At 34.5% G+C, this 20,489-nt stretch overlaps 3 protein-coding genes across 4 annotated transcripts; all 3 read right to left on the bottom strand.

Annotated features, from left to right (window-relative positions):
• Positions 1–122: 122 nt before the first annotated feature.
• On the bottom strand, positions 123–1,317 carry LOC110727693 (probable nucleoredoxin 1-2). Its single transcript, XM_021907273.1, has 2 exons — positions 788–1,317; positions 123–744 (listed from the first exon to the last, which is right to left on the bottom strand). The coding sequence occupies exons 1-2, from the start codon at positions 1,315–1,317 to the stop codon at positions 123–125; spliced, it is 1,152 nt and encodes a 383-aa protein (XP_021762965.1).
• A 3,973-nt stretch (positions 1,318–5,290) lies between these two features.
• On the bottom strand, positions 5,291–6,342 carry LOC110727692. Its single transcript, XM_021907272.1, has 3 exons — positions 6,233–6,342; positions 6,014–6,158; positions 5,291–5,962 (listed from the first exon to the last, which is right to left on the bottom strand). The coding sequence occupies exons 1-3, from the start codon at positions 6,340–6,342 to the stop codon at positions 5,291–5,293; spliced, it is 927 nt and encodes a 308-aa protein (XP_021762964.1).
• Positions 6,343–15,178: 8,836 nt separating this feature from the next.
• Positions 15,179–19,936, bottom strand: LOC110728035. Of its 2 annotated transcripts, XM_021907642.1 has the most exons (4): positions 19,238–19,371; positions 17,586–17,656; positions 17,144–17,230; positions 15,179–17,051 (listed from the first exon to the last, which is right to left on the bottom strand). In XM_021907642.1, the coding sequence occupies exons 2-4, from the start codon at positions 17,637–17,639 to the stop codon at positions 15,783–15,785; spliced, it is 1,410 nt and encodes a 469-aa protein (XP_021763334.1). In that variant the 5' UTR covers positions 17,640–17,656; positions 19,238–19,371; the 3' UTR covers positions 15,179–15,782. The 2 variants fall into 2 exon arrangements, with proteins under 2 accessions (XP_021763334.1, XP_021763333.1); XM_021907641.1 differs by lacking the exon at positions 17,586–17,656 and having other exon boundaries at positions 19,238–19,936.
• Between the last annotated feature and the right edge of the window lie 553 nt (positions 19,937–20,489).

Raw genomic sequence — 20,489 nt, 5'->3', positions numbered from 1 at the left:
ATTATAAAAAAAAAAAAACACTGAAACTATTAAAAATAAATGTTCATATCATCATAACAAGAAGCAGGGGAAGATTATTACATCCTCAAGAACATGGAACCAAAGAGAAGAAGACTAACTAGCTACATCATATCGATAAATGTATGGATACAACTCTGAAGCTCACAAATGACATCCTGGCGTAGATTATCACCAAAAGGAAAATAATCAGGTCCTTGATTTCTCAGAAGGTCTTGAACTTGAGTTGAGCAAATCCTCCCATCTTCTCCAAACTGAATGAGGGTACCGCGAGTATGTTCTTTAAAGAATATTTTCTTCGCCAGGGAAGCTGAATGATCAGGGTCAAAGGGACATATTAACCAAGGCATTACTGCAGATAGTTCAGATTCATCTTCCACTTCAATTGTACTAGTGTGCATACTCTGAAGGCGAACAAAGACCACATCGAATGTAGGATGATTTGCCTTAATCTCATTATACCAAATCAATAATTCATGATAAAGTGTAAAGCTATCCATAAGGTAATAATCAAGGTACAGAAGTATGTTTCTGCCTTTGAGTTCAGACACAACAATTTTATTATTTCCTCGAATAACATAATTTCGTGAACCATAAACCAACAAAGAGTCCAAGGTGAGTTCCCTAAGCCTCATCAATCCACTTTCGACAATGCCTTCTCTAGTGAACGGAAATCCTTCTATCCCGAACTGGTCTATGATCTCCGCGCCATACAGTTCCACATATCTATCATGTGGTCCTACTATATATGATTAGCTGATTTTTGTACCGTGGTCCATTGGTGAGCCTCTTGAGCCTGCGGCTTACTGAGTTATTGAAGGGCAATCTCCACCAAGATATGTTCTGCTTTTGTAACACACTATCCACTTTCGCGTTGTATATATCAGGATCAAGACAGTCATCAAAGGGCATGTAAACAAGCACAATCTCAAATGCCAGATTCTGAGCCCTGCAATGCTCATAGACCTTGTGCAGAGTCGGAATGAATGAATCAAAACCGGTCAAGTATAAGGCCACCACCTTCTCAGTAAGTTCCGAGATAGTCACCTGCTCACAATCACCTGCTGTATTATTCTTATAAACAAAATCAGAAGGACTGCAACCTAGTAGCCCCTCGAATGTGGATGTAGAGGGAGTTTCCCATATTGGCCAGTCATTCGCTCTAAGCTCTTGCAGCTTCTCAAAAGTATAAGGAAAGGCATCGGCTCCATGATCCCACAACAAGATAGGATATCCACACATTAAGTTTCTCCTAAAATCTACTTCATCCTTATCCAAAATGAGACATTGAATAGTCATACAAACATCCGGGCCAAGGCAAGGTCAGGGCCGTCTATGCCAATGCCAATGCCAAGGTACTTACATATAAAGTCACGACGCTTTGAGTCCTTGAACAGTACTACAAGGCACGAAGAGGGAAAACCCGACAAAAAGTGATTGAAAACAAACTCATGGTTCGCCAATTTGTTCATCTTCAAAACCACTACCATCTCAAAATCGTTTCTTGTGGAATACAAATCGTAACATGTAGTTGCTAGGAATCCTAAAGAATCCAATCCATATTGTGATATAATTTCCTATAGATATTTAAAGATAGAATTTGTTAAGATATAATTTCCTATAGATATTTAAATATTATTTGTTAAGGTTAGTATATTAAAATTAGGGGTCACTATGTTGAATATAATGTCAGTTACTTGTGTATAAATCTTATATTATAGTGACCCTTTCTTTTTTATTAATAAAACAACTATAATTTCTCTAATGTTAGTGGTTCACAATAAATTAGTGTGAATCAGATCCATTATATTTTTCTAGAAACTTCTATATTTTAATAGTCAACAATTTAAAAAACCGAGCATGGTTCGAAAATAATCAAGTTTAGTACTCCGTATAAGCAATAGGCAAAAATTTGTAGCCTAGAATTTCCGCTAAACTATGGGCACATAAGCAAATTAATTATGTAAGTACTTAATAATGTATTAAGGATTTTATTCAGATAACCTACAAATGAAAAGAGGTGTTTTAAATTACATCAAAAGATAAATACAAGTATTATATATATCCTTTATTATTTAATGGCAATTAAAGGTGGGCATGGGTCGTGCCAGCTCGCGGACGGCACGAGCCCGGCACGATTTCGGCACGGCACGGTGGCCCACTTGTGGGCCGTGGGCCGTGCCGTGAACACAAATCTTGAAATTTGGCACGGCACGGCACGGGCACGATCGTCGGCTCGCCGGCACGTTAATTTTATAATATATATATCGATTTTGTATAATATATATATTTTTAAAAATTAAAAAAACTTAAAAAACTGTGATGGCCCGCGACACGGCACGGCACGGCTCGCCAGGCCGTGCCGTGCCGTGGGTTAGGGTGTGCCAAAACTTGGCACGGCACGGCACGAGCCCCGCCCTGGCACAGCCAAGCATGGCCCGCGACGGCACGGCACGATGCCCATCTTTAAGATTGACAATTTTATCAAAACATTTCACGACTTTATATCTGATCCGAAGCTAATGAATACTCGATCAAATAATTAAAAACCTTAAGAAAAAAAAAATTCTCTTTTCCTGGTACATACTTTATCCGTTCTAATAATATTGCAACAATGGACTTTTTACACTATTCATCACTCATATTTGACCATATAATATGAGTTATATGTTAAACAAAATATAGTCAAGTGGGCTCTTGTTGGATTCGTCTCATAAAATGTTTTTACAATATCAACTTTTTATAATTTTTACTCTTACACTATTATAAATATTTAGCATATAAAATATGTTTTGGGATGCGTAATTTCCTCCTTTTGTAATATTAACAGAACGGAGGAAGTATATTATTATAAAAAAAATAAAAAAAAAATGTTGCTAATCAAGAGTGAGGCCACTCTCTTTCGAACCTCAACTTCAATTGGTTTTTTCTTAGAAACTTTCATCAGTTGCTAATGGTAAGTCCCATTAATTGAGCATATATTCATTGGAAATTTGGAATTGCATTAACTTAATTAATTACGTACCACGGTTCTAATTAAGGTACGGATTCAGAAGCATTATATTAGAACCTAAATACCAGAGCACATTTTGCCTAGTTAATCAGTCAGATTTAATCAGTAGATTCGCGCAATCGCGCGCCTAGTTAATCAAGCAGGATATTCTGAATTTGCATACATTGCCTCCAGTAAACTGTATTGGTTGAGCATTGTTTCAATATTGAACTGTCTCTTAATTGATAACCATCATTAGAAATATTTCTTGTAACAAAAAATTAACAGAACAGTCTGATTTTAATGAGTTATCTATGTTCTGAGTTGTACATATGATCATCTCTCTTCGAGATAAGTTAAAATGCAGTCCCTAAACTATGACATTGGTTGCATATTTGGTCTCTCATCTTTCAAATGAGGCAAATTGGTCCTCTACCACCCTTGCCTCACCATTTGCGGTGGAGGAACTTATGACTCGGCAAAGTTTGGGGATGTGTACTGCCAACTAAACAAAAGTCTAGGGACTTATCCTAGTTAGCATTTGTTTAGAGATTACAAATCATTGTTTTTTTTTTGTCAGCTACTAATTAATATTTATTTTTTATTATGTACAAACTTTGATTAAAATGAAAGAAAACATACCCAATTTTTTTTGTTTTTTTTAAAAATTAAATGACTTTTTTTTTTAAATATGACTTAAAGAATTAAAGAAGAAAATTAAATATGACTTAAAAAATTAAATACTTCGACTTTCTTTCAAACAAATAAATTAAACACTTCAAATTACAGAAATAGAAAAAGAAAAAATTAAGCCCTCTCTTCTTCTCTTTCGATTTGGCTGCTCTAATGGGGGAAACAATCCCCTATTTTGCACCTCATTAACAATCATCAACAATCACCATCTTTTAATTCCAGCCTTTGATTTTTTTTTTGTGATTTAATCTTGGCCTCCTGATTTAATTAATTCTGTGGCAGGTTGTTGGTGATGTGGGGTGAGAAAAGGTGGAAAATCCTTTTTTTTTTTGGAAATTCTATAATTTTATTAATGCAAAACATAACCAAAATATTAATGTTGACGGGGAAAAAAATTAATGTCAATTAAAAGATTCCCTTTTAAAAAAAAAAAAAAAAAAAAAAAAAAAAAAAAAAAAACTGACAATAAAAAAAAAAAATTAATCATGGTCCCTAAACTTTTGTTGAATAGGTTAGGTCCCTAAACTTTTTTTTAAATATTATTTTATTTTTTTGCGACATGGGTAGGGATGGCAATGGGGCGGGTCGGATGCGGATGATGGTACCTCCATACCCATGCCCGCCTAAAAATCTTATACCCATCCCCACCCCACCACCCGTGGCGGGTACAATATCCACATCCATACCCGCCCCATTGGGTACAAGATAGGATTCATTCCCGCCCCATCACCCACTTGAATATTCATACCCACCCATACCCGCCCTAAAATCGTCCCAAACCCATTGCCATGATGCTCTATTGTATCACATTTATGACAATTATATCAAATTAGATTAAGAAAATTGGGACTTTCATTATTCAAGCTTATTGGGTCTTAGAGAGTATCAAGTTTCATAAATTTTAAACTCTTCTAAAAAAATATGGTGCGGTTATAAGATGGGTACGAGGCGGGGCGGATATGGAGCGGGTCTACTCTAAAATCCATACCCGCCCCATCACCCATGGCGGGTACACATTTAATACCCATCCCCGCCCCATCACCCGTCAAACCTCCCTCCATCCTCGCCTCGCTTGGGCGGGGATGGGGCGGGTCTCCCATTTAACCCGACCCACTGCCATCCCTAGACATGGGCACTTTGGTCCTTAAACTTTGGTGACTCATCTTTTTCCACCGGAAAAGTAAGTTATGAGTGGTTGAGGGACCAATTTGCTTCGTTTGAAAGATGAGGGATCAAAATACTATAAATACTAAAGTTGAGGGATCGTATTTTAGCTTAACATTCTCTCTTCTATAGCTGATTCTGAATCTTTTTTTTGTGTCCATTTGATGATTGGAAGCATTCTTCAAGATGGGATCGAGTTAAAGTTCTTATAATAATGCTTAGATACAGGAACTAGTGATCATATGGCAATTGATAATGCTTTACATTTAACCACAAAAACACAGCTCTTTTATCAGTAGGAAGGTATACAAATTGTACTGAAACGATTACAGAAAATAAAATTCTACAAAGCTACAAGAAGCTCAAGATTATTATATATGTTCTCAGGAAAACGGAAGTAAAGAGACCAAGAATTGTAACTAGCTACACCATAAGATGCATATTGCCGTCGGAATACTCGTAATTATTATTTAGTTTATCAATGACTTCCTTGCGTAGACTATCACCATAAGGAAAATCACCAGGTCCTTGCTCTCTTAGAAGGTGTTGAGCTTCAGTTGACAAAATCCGGCTTTCTTCTCCAAACTGAATAAGGGTATCCATATTGTATGTATCTTCGACGGTGAATATTTTCTTTGCCACAAATGCTGAATGATCAGGGTCGAATGGGCATATCAACCAAGGCATTATTGCAGATAGTACAGATTCATCTTCCATTTTAATACTACTGATAATACTACTCTCAACAGAGTCAAGACGAACAAAGACCACTTCAAAACTAGGATGCTTTGCCTTAATCTCATCATACCAATTTAATAATTCATCGTAAAGTCTAAGGTCTTCCCCAAGGTGATCAAGGTACAGAATTATGTTCCTGCCTTGGAGTTCAGACACAGCAATCCTATCATCTCCTCGAATTACATAATCCCGTGAACCATACACCAACAATGACTCTAAGGTGAGTTCCCTAAGCTTCTTCATTCTACTTTGAACAAAGCCTTCTCTAGTGAATGGATATCCATCCATCCGAAACCTGTACATGATCTCCCTTCCATACGGATCCACATATTCATCATGGGGTCCTACAATGATGAGCTATGCAGTGTTAAATCTATTATAGGTGAATTTTTGAAGCCTCCGGCTTACTGAATTATTAAAGGGCAATCGCCACCAATCAGATTTGCCCTGCTTCTGCAACATACTATCTACATTCGCCTTGTAGGCCTCAGGGTCAAGACAGTCATCAAAGGGCATGTAAACAAGCACAATCTCAAATGCCAGATTTTGAGTCCTGCATTGCTCATACACCTCATGGAGTCTCGGAGTAAATTCTTCCCAATCGTTGAATATGTATAAGCCAACTACCTCTCCCTGAGTTCCGAGACAGTAATCTCCTGCTCACGGACACCTGCTGAATTAATCTTATACACAACATCAGAGGGACTGCACCCTAAGAGCCCTTCAAGTGTTGACATTGAGGGAGTTTCCCATCTTGGCAAATCGTTTGATCAAATTTCCTGCAGTTTCTTATCAGTAAACGGAAAGGCATCGGCTCCATAATAATTGCACCAGTCTTGAAGAAATCCACACAGTATAATGTTTCTCTTAATATTTACATCATTATCCAAAATGAGACATGGACCTCTCATAGAAAAACAACTGTAAGGGTTAATTTCATCAGTATATTCTGGTCCCTGAACTTTAAATTTCCTAGCAATAGGACATACGTAAATACGTTCCTCTCACGACGTCTTTTATGCTCTTTGCTTACCATAGGCCACATGGACTTCACAAGCCTTCCATAACACCGCGGCAAATCAAAAGAACATTCTTGATACAGTTCCTGTAGATCCTCAATCAAATTCGGCATGGACTCATATTGTCCTTGGCATACAATTTTTTTCTCAACATCCAACAAGACACATTTTAAACCAGGATCATCTATATCCACATTAAGGCACTCACATATAAAGTCGCGACTCTTTGAGTCCTTAAATGGTACTATAAGGACTCAAAGCGGTTAGATGCCCCGAGAAATCACTAAAATAAAAATTATCTCGGTGATAGTCTTGTTCATTTGGTTAACAGATCTTGTGGACATAATGTAACAAAGTCGTCATCAATTACGTGAGGGTCGTGGGCGTGAGTAGCAGGCAAGTGAAAATAACAGAAAAGTATGTAATTGCCAGTAAGAGTATTCTCATCCATCAGTATGATTTCATTGTCGTTATGGAGTTGGTAATCTTGGTACATTCGTCGAAGGCAATTCGACTCACCAATGTAAGACAACAAAGGACATAACATCCAAATCCTCCATATCTTCAAACCCTGATTTTTAAATATTTAATTAACATATTATGATCAAGTCAAAATGCAATAGTAAAAATAAAAAATAACCAAAAGATAGTAATATACTATTAGCAAGTTAATTAAAAAAAAAAATACATGGATGAAATTAAAAATGAAATTAAAACTCTAAACTTTAATTTGCTCCAAAGCTATGATCAGAGGAATAGAGGATTATTCAGCCAAGACCTCCAAAGCTCTGATTTTTGTTATAGAACAGAAACTGAGAAAGGAAGAAAGAGTCAATTTTTGTTTTTTATTTTTTTGGGGTTTTTATAAAAGAAAAAATAAATAAAAATAAAATGTTTCAAACCTCTCACAAGTGAAGGTAGAAAAATAGAATTGGGAAAAATTCTGGGCTCCAAACAGCTGCTGTGGTGGTCGGTGCTATGGAGCATGGTGGTCGGTGCTATGGAGTATGGTGTTCGCTACTTTGGTTTTGGGTGATCATCAATTGCTGCCCTTTCCTTCCTTTCTTTTATTTTACAAAAAAGAATAATATTAGAGTGAGTGTGTGACATAATTTATTTATTAACACCGCTAATGCCATTTACGATTCTTGTCTAGAAACCGCTAATAACATTCGTAGAACCGCTACTGCTAGACCAGAATTTAAAAAAAAAAAAAAAACAAAAAAAACAAAAAGACAAACCTTGTACCAATCTCCCGTGGACAGTATCGTTAAAATAAGCTTTTAAATCGACATAACTACAGAACTAATTTATATTAAGCAAATTTTACGGAAATTGTTCCTGAAATATCTTCACTCGAATCTAAATTAACCCAAAAGGTGAATCACGTTTTATTTAAAAAAAAAAAAAAACCTTTAATAAGGTCCTGGCTCAATTTGATGTAAACAGATCTGGACTAGGGATGTCAGTGGGGCGGGTCAAGTAGGAGACCCGCCCCATCCCCGCCCTAATGGGGCGGGGATGGGTCTCGGTTTGGCGGGTGGTGGGGCGGGGATGGGGATAAAAACCATACCCGCCATGGGTGATGGGCGGGGGTGGATTTTAAGTTGTACCCGCCCCACCTCGTACCCGCCCCATCCCCACCTCATACCCACATCTATATATCTTTTAAAGCAAAATTACATACTTTTATTCTATTTATAAAATAATTACATGAAATACAATGTTAATTATAATATTTTGTACGACACTTATTTATAACACAAAAATGTGTATAGAATGTTTTATTTTATAATTCGTATTAATTATGTAAGATTGTGTATTTGAGATGCGGATATTAGGTGGATCTTGGGTGGGGATTAGGCGGGTCTTTGGTGGGGATTAGGTGGGATGGATATCCAAGTGGGGGTTGGGGCGAGGATGGTTTTGGGTTGTACCCGGTGGGGCGGGGTTTGGGATGAAAATTGGACCCGCCACAGGGATGGGGATGGGGATGAAAATATTAGGTGGGGATAGGGATGGGAATGTCAACATCCGCCCTGCCCCGCCCCATTGACATCCCTAATTTGGACTTAAAATTCCAGCCTAGAACTTTGGTCCAATCACTTGGCCCAAAATGGGTCATTTCTTTGCAATAAGTCTACTGTGCACCCTGCTCCATCAAAGATAGCTGGACCACAGGCGATTGTTCAGATTTTATTACCAAATATTCAAAAGTATGAACGTGGTGCAGTGTTCGGATTTTTTTACAAAGTGTTCAAAATTTGCAATTGTTCAGATTTTTTACGAAATGTTTAAAAGTACAGGCATACATTGAGATTGTTTAGATATTTTTACTAAATGTTCAAAATTTGCAATTGTTCAGATCTTTTTACTGAATGTTCAAAAGTATAGGCGTGGTACATTGAGATTGTTCAGATATTTTCACTAAATGTTCAAAAAAATTAATATTTAGATTTTTTTTTTAAAAAAAAAAGTTCAAAATTTGTAATTGTTCATATTTTGTTTACTAAATGTTCAAAAGTATCAGGTAATCGATCATAATAGATATGAATTGATCGATCGAATTAACTTCAACAAATTCAATTGATATTAGAACAATGGTTTCATCTACAAATTCATCTCAAAATCAAAAAAATACATACAAATTAATGAGAACAGTAAAAATAATCGGGTAATCGATTACGAATTGAAATTAATCAAATTAGCTTTCACAAATTCAATTGATATTAAAACAATTATTTCATCCACAAATTATCTCAAAATAAATTAATATTGATCACAATGAGTTCATAATAACAAACCTGGATTGATATCTTTGGTAATTTAAAATTGTTCCATCACGTTAAATGCAGAAATTTAAAGGAAAAAACGAAAAATCAAAGAACAGAGGAGAGAGAAAATAGGAATTTGAAAAAAAAAAGATATGAAGTAAATTCAATAAAGAAATAAAAAGAGATTATATTAAAGAGAGAGAGTGAGAGTGTTTCTGTAAAAAAAAAAAAGGAAATAAAATTTTGTAAAGATGGTGGGAAGAAGAAGAAGAGAATGAAGTTGTGTTTCATTATATAAGGTTGTGTTTCAATAGAGGTCTAGCTATTTTAGATGGAATAGGGTCCATAGAAGAATTTGTAATTTTTTTGGGCAAAACCTGAGAACAGCCCGACCATTAAACTTAATATTTAAAAAAAAAAAAAAAAAAAAAAAAAACCCCTAATATTAGTGACTGAACCTCCTTGGTCCTTCCTTAAGACCTTAAACATGATAGTCAAACAAAGTCTTCCTTAAAACCTTGAACTTTCAACGTTTTCAAATTATTGACGAGATTTTATATATATATATATATATATATATATATATATATATATATATATATATAGGGGAGGGATCCGGTAAGAACCCTTCTTTATATAAAAACCAATCTTATATAAGAACCAATCTCAACCATAAGATTAGATTGACTTGAATGAATCGGATTAAAGGAAAGAAAGTAATGGCACTTTTGTAAATATTAACCGCAACCTCTATTACTTAATATAAAAATAAGAACATTCTCTGTCCTACCCATTTGCTTCACTTTCTCTCTCCTAAAACCAAAAACACACTCCACAAAACCTTCATTAACAGACCAAATTCAAGCTTCTTTAAAAGATTTCTCTCAAATTTTCTGTCCTAATCAATGATCAATTACTCATAAATTTGCACTAAACATGTATGATTTAGCAATTTCAGTTTTTGCCAAGCCCTAGATTGACTCAATTCTTAGATTCGGGTATGATTGAGCAATTTCAGTTTTTCAATTTTTGGGATTTTTTCTATTTTAGGTATTTTCTATTTGTTTCTTCGGTTTTTTTCCGATGCTCTTTCGATTTTTAGGATTTTATCGATTTTAGGTATTTTATATATGTTCTTTCGTTTATTTCTACTGTCATTGATTTTATTTTTTCGAATTTAGTTTCAAGGTTTTAGCGTTTTGGTGCTGTGAATTTTTTCTTTTATTATTTGACTTATGTTCTAAATTAGGTCTATGTTTATTATTTATACAATATAGTTAATTGATTAAATGTAATTTGCAACATTAGTATACTTAGCTTAATTGATTAGCATTATTATACGGAGTACTTCGTATCAATATTCTAAACTATATTTTCGATTAAGTTCATGACCATGTTCTAAATTTAAGTGTCGTATGTTCTAAATTTAGGTTTAGCATGTTCTAAAGATGTTTCTAGGCTGGGTGCGGTAATGCGGTATGCAGAGGAAGTTCAGGGGAGATCTTTGGTGTGTTGTGTTTTAGAGCTCACAAAATTGACCTGAAATGATATTATATATACAAGTAATAATTCAGAACGTCTGATTTATGGTTTAGAATATGTGATTGAAACATTCGATTTAAACTTTAAAATATATGGATAACACTTTAGAACATAAAAATGTTCTCAAATGTTCTTACATAGAGAAGGTGGTCTCACTAGAGCTTTCCCTAGGGATTCGGTAAGAACATAGAGAAGGTGTTCTCGAACGTTTTTGCTTATGTTCAAAATTTTTTTGCTTATGTTCTAAACTTTTTCTTCTTATAATCTAAACTTTTTTTTCTTATATTCTAAATTTTGTTTCTATGTTCTAAATTTTTTTTCCTTATGTTCTAAATTATTATTTTTTCTATGTTCTAATTTTTTTTTTTTTGCTTATATTTTAAACTTTTTTGCTTTATGTTCTAAATTATTATCTTTTCTATGTTCTAAACTTTTTTTTTTCTTATGTTCTAAACTTTTTTTGCTTATGTTCTAAATCTTTTCTCCTGATGTTCTAAATTATTATTTTTTCTATATTCTAAACTTTTTTTTTTCTTATGTTCTAAACTTTTTTTTTTCCTTATGTTCTAAACTTTTTTTTGCTAATGTTCTAAACTTTTTTTTTCCCTTATGTTCTAAACTTTTTTTTGCTTATGTTTTAAACTTTTTTTTTGCTTATGTTCTAAACTTTTTTTTTTCCCTTATGTTCTAAACTTATTTTTTGCTTATGTTCTAAACTTTTTTTTGCTTATGTTCTAAACTTTTTCTCCTCATGTTCTAAACTTTTTTTTTATGTTCTAAATATTTTTGCATTTTTTTTCTATGTTCCAAACTTTTTTTTTTTTTGCTTATGTTTGAAACTTTTTTTTCTATGTTCTAAACTTTATTGCTTATGTTCTAAATTTTTCCTACTTATGTTTACAAAAAAAATTCTTATGTTTTACTTTTCCTGTTAATATTCAAAGCTACCCTAATCACCATTTTACCAAACATTCACATTTTATTGTTCACTAAAAGCTACTTATAAGCTAGCGTCGAACACATATGTAGCAAAAAAAAAAAAAAAAAACTAAAAATTGTAGCAAAAAAAAACCAAAAATATTGGAAAAAAAAACTGATAAAATGACAGCACACAAAAAACCAAACACATACTTGGCAAAATAATTGCAGATAATTGGAAAGTGAAAACTGATTGAAATGATTGCAAACTAAGCATTAATATTCCCAAAAAATCGAATTATTCCAATAAAAAAATCTTGATCTAATTGGTAAGCTTGCAAAATATAGAATTAATAAAAATACAAAATAAAGCAAATTCGATAATAGAATTGATAAAGCTACAGTAAAATGTGGAAAAAAATTAATGATATCGTCATCGAGTAATTCGGTTTTGAATCAACGAAGGAAAATTCTAAGAAAATTGATGAAGATAATCAATAATTATCGTGTAAATGTGTAATGTATCATGAATTTGCACAAATTGCACAAATAATTCAATCATAAAATTGATAAACTTGTAATGATTTCTGGAAAAAAATTGACGAAGGTAAATAACGAAAAATCTGGAAAATATTGATCTGATGAAGATAATCAATGATAATCAACGAAAATTTCGGAAAAAATTAATGAAGATAATCAACGATATTCCAGTATATCGTGTAATATATCATGAATTTCACAAATATAATGTAGAATTTGATGAAACTGGTGATTTTGGGTAAAACTAGAGCTGAAAATGATGAGAGAAGAGAGAGAGAGAGCGCGCGCAATGCGAGATTAAGGGAAAGACCGAAAGATAAGAACAAAGGAATATAGACTACGTATATTACTAAAATGCCATTACTATCATATTCAATTGTGCAGTCAGATTTACACTAATTCTACGATTGAGATTGGTTCTTATATAAGTTTGGATTCTTATATAGAGGAGGGTTCTTACATGAGTCTTCCTATCTATATATATATATAGCTTCTGGGCCAAAGAAACATCAGTTACAGAAATAGTTGGTATATCATGCATTCAATAATTCATGTTGCTGGCCTTAAGCACGCAAGATCAGGTTATTAGTTCAGCTTTAGTGTCTAGTTTGGTACAAACTCTTAAATAGACCTGGTTCACACTAATTTATTAGGGACCATGTACACGCAATTTTTTTCCCTAACTTGATTGTTGATGATTTTGCCGGAGTAGAACCTGACAATGAAGAACAGAAGAAGAGAGATGCTACCTAAGAGAGGTAAATTTAAGGGCATTTCAACCACGTAAAAAAAAATATAATAAATAAATAAATAAATAAATAAATAATAATAATTAAACTTAATATTTTAAAATAATACTCCGTAATAATAATAAAATAAATAATAAAAAAAACCTAATATTAGTGACTGAATCTCCTTGGTCCTTCCTTAAGACCTTAAACAGTAAAACATGATAGTCAAACGAAGTCTTCCTTAAAACCTTGAACTTTCAACGTTTTCAAATTATTAACGAGATTTTTAAAAAAAATATATATATATATTATACTATGATCCTGTTTAGTAGTAAGGTTATTGGGGGTATATTAGCTTATTTGACTAACTTTAGCTGATTGACTAGTCAAACAAGCTAATAATATAAGTGTTTGGTAGTAACCTTATTGAAAGATCTTATTCCACTCAATAAGCTCTTTTTGAAAAAGCTCATTTTAAGAGCTTTTTCAATTAGCTTATTCATTAATTATTGTGAAATGACACTTATAACCTCATTTAATTTAAAATCCTATCTAAACTACCTACCCCACAATTAGCTTATTGGTCATTTCACATACTCAATCACCTTTAAGCTATCAACTATTTACCAAACACTTTTATATAATCAGTTAATACAATAAGTTAATTAAATCAGTTAATAAAATCAGCTAGTCAAAATCAGCTAACTCAATCAGTTTCAGCTTTCAGCTTTCTCCCAAACAGAGCCTATAGCTTCTGGACCAAAGAAACATCAGTTGCAGAAATAGTTGGTATATCATGCATTCGATAATTCATGCTGCTGGCCTTAAGCACGCAAGATCAGGTTATTAGTTCAGCTTCAGTGTCTAGTTTGGTACAAACTCTTAAATAGACCTGGTTCACAGTAATTTATCAAAAATACGAAAATATTTCAGATAATGAGACGTGAATTTACCATGCTATTTTAATCAATACGAATAGTATCAATACATATACCATATTGAACTATTTCTTGAAAAAAAAAACGCTATCTTGATCCTAACTTGTATGAAAAAAAAAAAAACAAAAAAAATAACTCGGTAATAAAACTTAAGATGTAAACAGAATTAGAATTAAGAAATACTCCCTCCGTTCCTAAATGTTTTTTACGTTTTCATCTAGGGTGTTCCTTTTTATTCTTTACATTTAGTATATTTCCTATTTTAGTCATAAATTTTGGACAAAATTACCCTTGTTTTACAATTTTTTTACTCAAAAGTCCTTACTTTTCCATGTGATATTGTACTTTTTGTACTATTTTAATAGTTTTTCTACACTTATTATTACTTTCTCTCTCCTCTCTCCTCTAATTTCTTCACCCCACATGATCAACATTGTATTTATCAATAAAATTGTACTTTCAATCATTGAAATATTCCAATATACCTCAACTTTACACAATTTATTGATAACCGCGCATAATTCCAAACGTAAAAAACATTAGGGAACGGAGGGGGTATAATATTGCCTCTGAGTTATGCGCTTCAACCGCATGAACCTTCTGGTTGTGTATATGAGGTTATGAATGACTCTAAATTGACTTTCTCAGGCTTGTTCTCCTTTGGACAAGGCCCTCTCTCTAGTGAACATATGCATCAATTCCGTAATTGCATATGACCTATACTCCATGAGGCTTAACATATGCCGCATAGGCTCCCAAATAATACTCCCTCCGTCTTTGATTGATAGTCACTTTTGAAGAAAAATCACAAGAATTAAGGAGAATCAAATAAAGTAAATTGAAAAGGTAAATTTACATTGGGTATGTAAAGAAGTAGAGAAATAAAGTAATTAAAGTATATAGGAAAGTTAAATTTACACAAATATTTTTGCAAATGTTAAAGAATTTTGCTAAAAAAAAATAATATTAATGGTACTTGAAAAAAGCAAATGTGACTAACATTTTGAGTCACCAAAAATGACAAAAATGACTATCAATCGGGGACGGGGGGAGTATCATAAATGGGTCGAATAAGCCTGCGGCTTACAGAGAAGATAACATGCCACCAAGAAACTAATAATAGTTCTCATACAAGCCTTGGATCAAGAAAGACAATAACGGGTAAGTAGACAATCAATTTGTAATCTGCTGCACAAACGACCAATAGGCAAATTTTAGCCTTGATGTTCTTTCTTAGAAAGAGCTTTTATGCACATATCTTGATGAAATTATGACCAAACACCAAGGTAGCCTCAAAACATTACAAAAGAGATCACTCGTTCCGTGATCAACACAAAATTACTACGGATCATGTAACCACAACGGTTTCTTCAATTGTTTTCTACTTATATAACATTTTAATTGGGTGACATTGAACAATGGCCACTTGGCCAGACCCTTGAACCTCTTACAATAGCTCAAGAACTCGGCCTTCAAAAGATAGTTATCAAGATAAAAGCAGAGGTAACAATTAACACAAACATATGGCAGGTTAATCCAGCATTTTAAACTTCTGTACAGTGGTTTAAAAGGCTTCAGGAGACGAGTTCATCACCTCTGTGTTTAACTATACAAAAACAGCTGCAGTTGACTTCTAATAATCCCTAGATACAAACTAGGTATATTTTTTCAGCTCTACTTATATAAAGTAATGTTGCGGACATGGAAGCTTACAGTCATGAACGAGCCAACCCATTCCATGATGTCTCAAAATCAATATAGAGCATACCTGCATCAACTGGAGCAGGCACTGAAGCTTGGTTGTTCATATCCAATAAGAAAGAGTCCTGTGAACCAAGAATGTCACTTCCATCATGGTCCCAGTTCTCAAAATCAAATTCTGGAAATTCTGTATTATCCAATACATTCCGCTCTATTGTTGGTAAATATTCATGCACAGGCACTCCACCTTGAACTACGAAATTCTCTGTTGCAGGCAGTTGGCAGCTCTTTGAAACAGTGTTCAATGCATTAGAAGCGCTACATGATAACATTGCGCCAGAATAACTTTGTTCTGCAGAAGGATGGCTCCTCTGAGTTATACTGCTTAAAACATCAGGGGTACTGCAGGACAAGTTTGGGCCAGAAATAGTTTGAGTAACTGCTGATTGTATTTTACTGCATAGTGTAATGTTGCTTTGTGCATCAGTATTACAAGGAAGAACCAGACCAGAAACATTTTGTGTTTGGTTCATGGATGTATAAGCATAGGGGCTGTTACTTGCAATAGCAGCAGAATGACCTCCATGGAAATGTGAAGTCGGTGTATGAGGACTAGGCTGACTATATCCTTGCAATTGCAAAGGTGATGTACCAGGAGATATACTGCTTGGCAGACAAAAACTTGGATTTACATCCAACTGAAGTGATGACACTGTTGAGTTAGTGGAATTGTTTTCAGCAAGGTTTTCAGTTAACTGCTGATTTGGCAGATGCTGTAGGTACGCTACACTAACATTTTTTGGTGCACGATAAGTAGGCCGATTAGTAACCACAGGTCTACTTGGGAATCCAGACCTCTTGAACATAGCACGGGAAGCAACCACTCTATTTCCCTGGACTTGGGTACTACTGGTACAGTTCCGTAGAAGTGCCCCAGAAATCAGATGTGGCTGGAATCTTGTTGATGCTACAGCGATACTAGATCGCTGACTCCTAATAATATTAGGGAGGCCAAATGTTGAAGGCACCCCACAGGCAGATGTCGGATTCACAAGTGAATTAGTTCCTGACGGAATTTGTTGCAATTGCGGAAGCTGGTTCAAAGAACCAAAACCAGGCTTGGTAATTGGAATGGGAGATGAAGGGTTCTTCAACTGCCTGAATTTCTTCCTTGCAAGCTTCCAGAATTCTTCCTTATCAGTAGCATGACAATGATCACTACTTGAAGCTCCAGAGCCCCAAAGGGAACATGGAGCAAGTGAGTCGCAAACATAGCAATGGCACTGCATTCCATCAAGGCGAAATCACACTCCGCAAAATTACAATGAAGAGCAAACAAATGTAAAAGAAAAACAAAGCATAAGGGTAATCTAACCATTTCGCAGCGGCTTTCATGTGAAGAAGAACTGAAAGGAAATTTGGCACAAAGATGTCGTGGATGAGGATAATCTCTGCATGCAACCTGCAATAGAGTGCAAGCATGAGAATTTTATTCATTGGGAATGAGAACGGAAGACGCTTATGCTTCATGGAGAACGCCACAAAAGGATTGTCATTCATTTAGATCCTTCCCTACAACCACACTTTTGTATCTATTCACTACAATACATTTCATGGCCCAGCTTCAATTAAAGCAATGTTTTGTGAATGATTTGTTATAAGTTTACAACACCAAAGAACATACTACGGAGAATAATAGTTGCCAAACATCATAAGCATTGGGAGCTGCGAGTGTAAAAGCAATAACAATACTGCCAATTAAACCCCACAAAAGACAATGCTTTACATATAATCAGATGGAACTGTGCAAGGCATACCAATGCACTATTATGTGGTACCCAAATGCAACAACTCTCCGAAAAGAACTGCATGAGCCTGAAAACTGGATCTGCAAGAGCCAGCACACTATAAAGCATTGGTAGTCAGGCAAAAATTTACGACTAGCAACTGGACTGAGAAATTCTGTCAGCAATATAAGCAGAAAACACAATCAAAGGGAGGGAGAGACGGAGCGGCAGGCTATCTCCAAAAAAGCACAAAATTTACGACATGAACTATCAAAAAAAAAACAAAAAAAAAACAAAAACACCAACAAACAAATAGAGTACAACCCCATAGAATTCATGAATGTTTAGAGATTCATGATTCTCACACAAAAGGACCAACCAAATTCTCGAAAATGACAGCAAAGGCTGGTGTTGGTTAGTTGGTAACTAGTCTATGAAATTCTTCATCTACAGTCAGACAAAAGCTGAGGAAGATATGGGCCACTATGCATATGAAAACAGCATAACATGGTCATACTTACATAACACCCAAATACAGCACAGAAAAACCATGACATTTGTCAATTGAGACATAGCTACAAAAAACAAATTCCCAAGAACCCAGTTTCATAACACCCTGCACCTAACATTACAATAACATCAGCAATTTGACCAAATAATTCAGAAAACCACTAAATTCACATAGGGAAAACAATTTATCAACAAAAGATAAGCAAGCTGATTACACTTCACAAACACCGTCAGAACAGTTATAAAATAATCTTTCCAAAATCTTAAAAAATCATATCAAAGATACCTTAGCTTATAAAAAAGGATACAACTAATAGAAACCACCAAAAAAATACACAATTCCCTCAAATTACAATATAAAACTATCTCTAATAAAAGAATTTAGACTAAGTGAAGGACACCAAAATTCAACCAGAGTAATTCTTGTCAGTAATTAAAGCAAAAAATATCAACATGAGACAGAGGCAGGCTGAATCCAGAAAATGCACACCATTAACAGTATCAAGGACTATCAACCGCTGAAATATCTACTAGTTTACAGACCAACAAATTCCATCAACTAAACCTCCAAAAAAATGTACTGCTCTATCATTATGTTCACAAGTCCAGTGCCAAAAGAATGCATAATTCTAACTTAAACCCAACGAACTCTGAAGAAAACGCCAATTAAATGAAAGCGGAAGCTAGTGTCAAAGACCTCTATGTTTAATCCACGAAAAATCATCAAAATGATATAAACCCAACTACGCCTATGCAAGTAATGCAGCAATCATGACATGTTCAGACAATCATAAGATTCATAACAGCACCGAAATAAAGCGTTCTTGGATAGCAAATGGGTAACATGAAACTTGAAACTCAGTCAAGTAGCGCCCACTACCAAAAGTTTGATATCCTCGATCAGCTAATTTGCCTGAATGTTCATAACATTGGAAATCAACAACCGAGATACAATTATTTAATACAAACGTCAGATAAACAAACTAATTATAACCTACAAGACCATATTAATTAGTCATCAAATTCCTTTTACAAAATCCAAAAGGCTGAATTCCCACCAAAAACACAATTCCCTCGCATAAATCCCATGAAACTACCTCTAATTCAATAATTCAACGCCAACATCAAAATTCAACCAACAAAAAGGTTAAAAAATCATAAAACTCATATACCTGACCCGTTTCGCCAACGATAAGCAAATCATCCGAGTCTTCTTCGGATTCCTTAACCTCGTCTTTCGGTTTATCGGGATCACCTTCCAACACCACACAATCATCATCATCATCATCAATTATAGGCATCAAAGTTTTAGCCTTTTTAGGCTTCTGTACTATAACTTCACCAACCACAACAACATCATCATCGTCATCAACAACAACCTTATCACCACCACCACATCCGCCGTCGTCGCCGTCGCCGTCGATGCCGTCACCTAAGTTGAAAATACCACCAACAGAAACAGGATCATCATCTTCAAGAAGCTTCGTAATCCAATCAAAATTGTCGGCGGTGGATGAATTGTCAAACCCCACTTCTTCATCGGAACTCAATTCAAGAATTAGGTTTCGGTCCATTGAAAATTTAATCGAAAGAGGGGGAATATGGGGGAGAAATTTCGTGGGATTTTGTGGGATTTAAGAGAATTGAAAAACCCATGAAGAAATTAGGTGAAGGAGAAAGAGAGAGTGAGAATTAAGGGGTTCAATTCTGAAGAAACCCTAGAAAACTGAAAGTATACCAAAAATGGCATTTGAGAGGAGAGAGAAATCACGAGGTTTTTTTCAGTGTTGACTCGGTACAACCCCGTGAAATCGAACGCATGAATGAAAAAAATATGACGAAAATTTGACAAACAAACAAAGTTAGCGTGATCAGCACGTGATCTAAAGTTTTTTTTTTTTTTTTTTTTTTTTTTTGAGAAAAATCTAAAGTATTTTTTGGGCTAAGTTTTTATGATGTTTATTTGATTGATTGGGCTTTTTAAAAATGTTAGTTACAAGTATCATTTTATGTTGTATCATTATATGCATAGCTTCATGGACTGGATTCAATGGTATTATTAGTATGTGTTTATGTGACTATGTGGTTTGGACTGGATTCAATGGTATTATTAGTATGTGTTTATGTGACTATGTGGTTTGGTGGTTGATCGGTTTTTTTTTTTTAGGGGTAAGGGTTGGGCCCCACCTTAATTTCCTATCACAGGAATATCAAGGGGGTATTACCCACAGGGGAGGAGGGATATGAGCCTCGAACACGGGTTACTACCACGGGAATTGAAACTTAGCTCCACTGATCAGTTGATCCAAGTAAAAATGATGTTCTACAATATCTAAGGTTAGCATAATTTAGGACTTTAGATTTGTACAATTCATTCTAATATGGATTCTACCTTATGAATAAGAGTATGCATGCAAAATTGAA

Source organism: Chenopodium quinoa, unplaced genomic scaffold, assembly GCF_001683475.1.
Source record: "Chenopodium quinoa cultivar QQ74 unplaced genomic scaffold, ASM168347v1, whole genome shotgun sequence".
In the NCBI taxonomy this organism is placed as follows: Eukaryota; Viridiplantae; Streptophyta; class Magnoliopsida; order Caryophyllales; family Amaranthaceae; genus Chenopodium; species Chenopodium quinoa.
The sequence above is the reverse complement of the archived record's forward strand: the minus strand, read 5'-3'. Positions and strand labels throughout refer to the sequence as shown.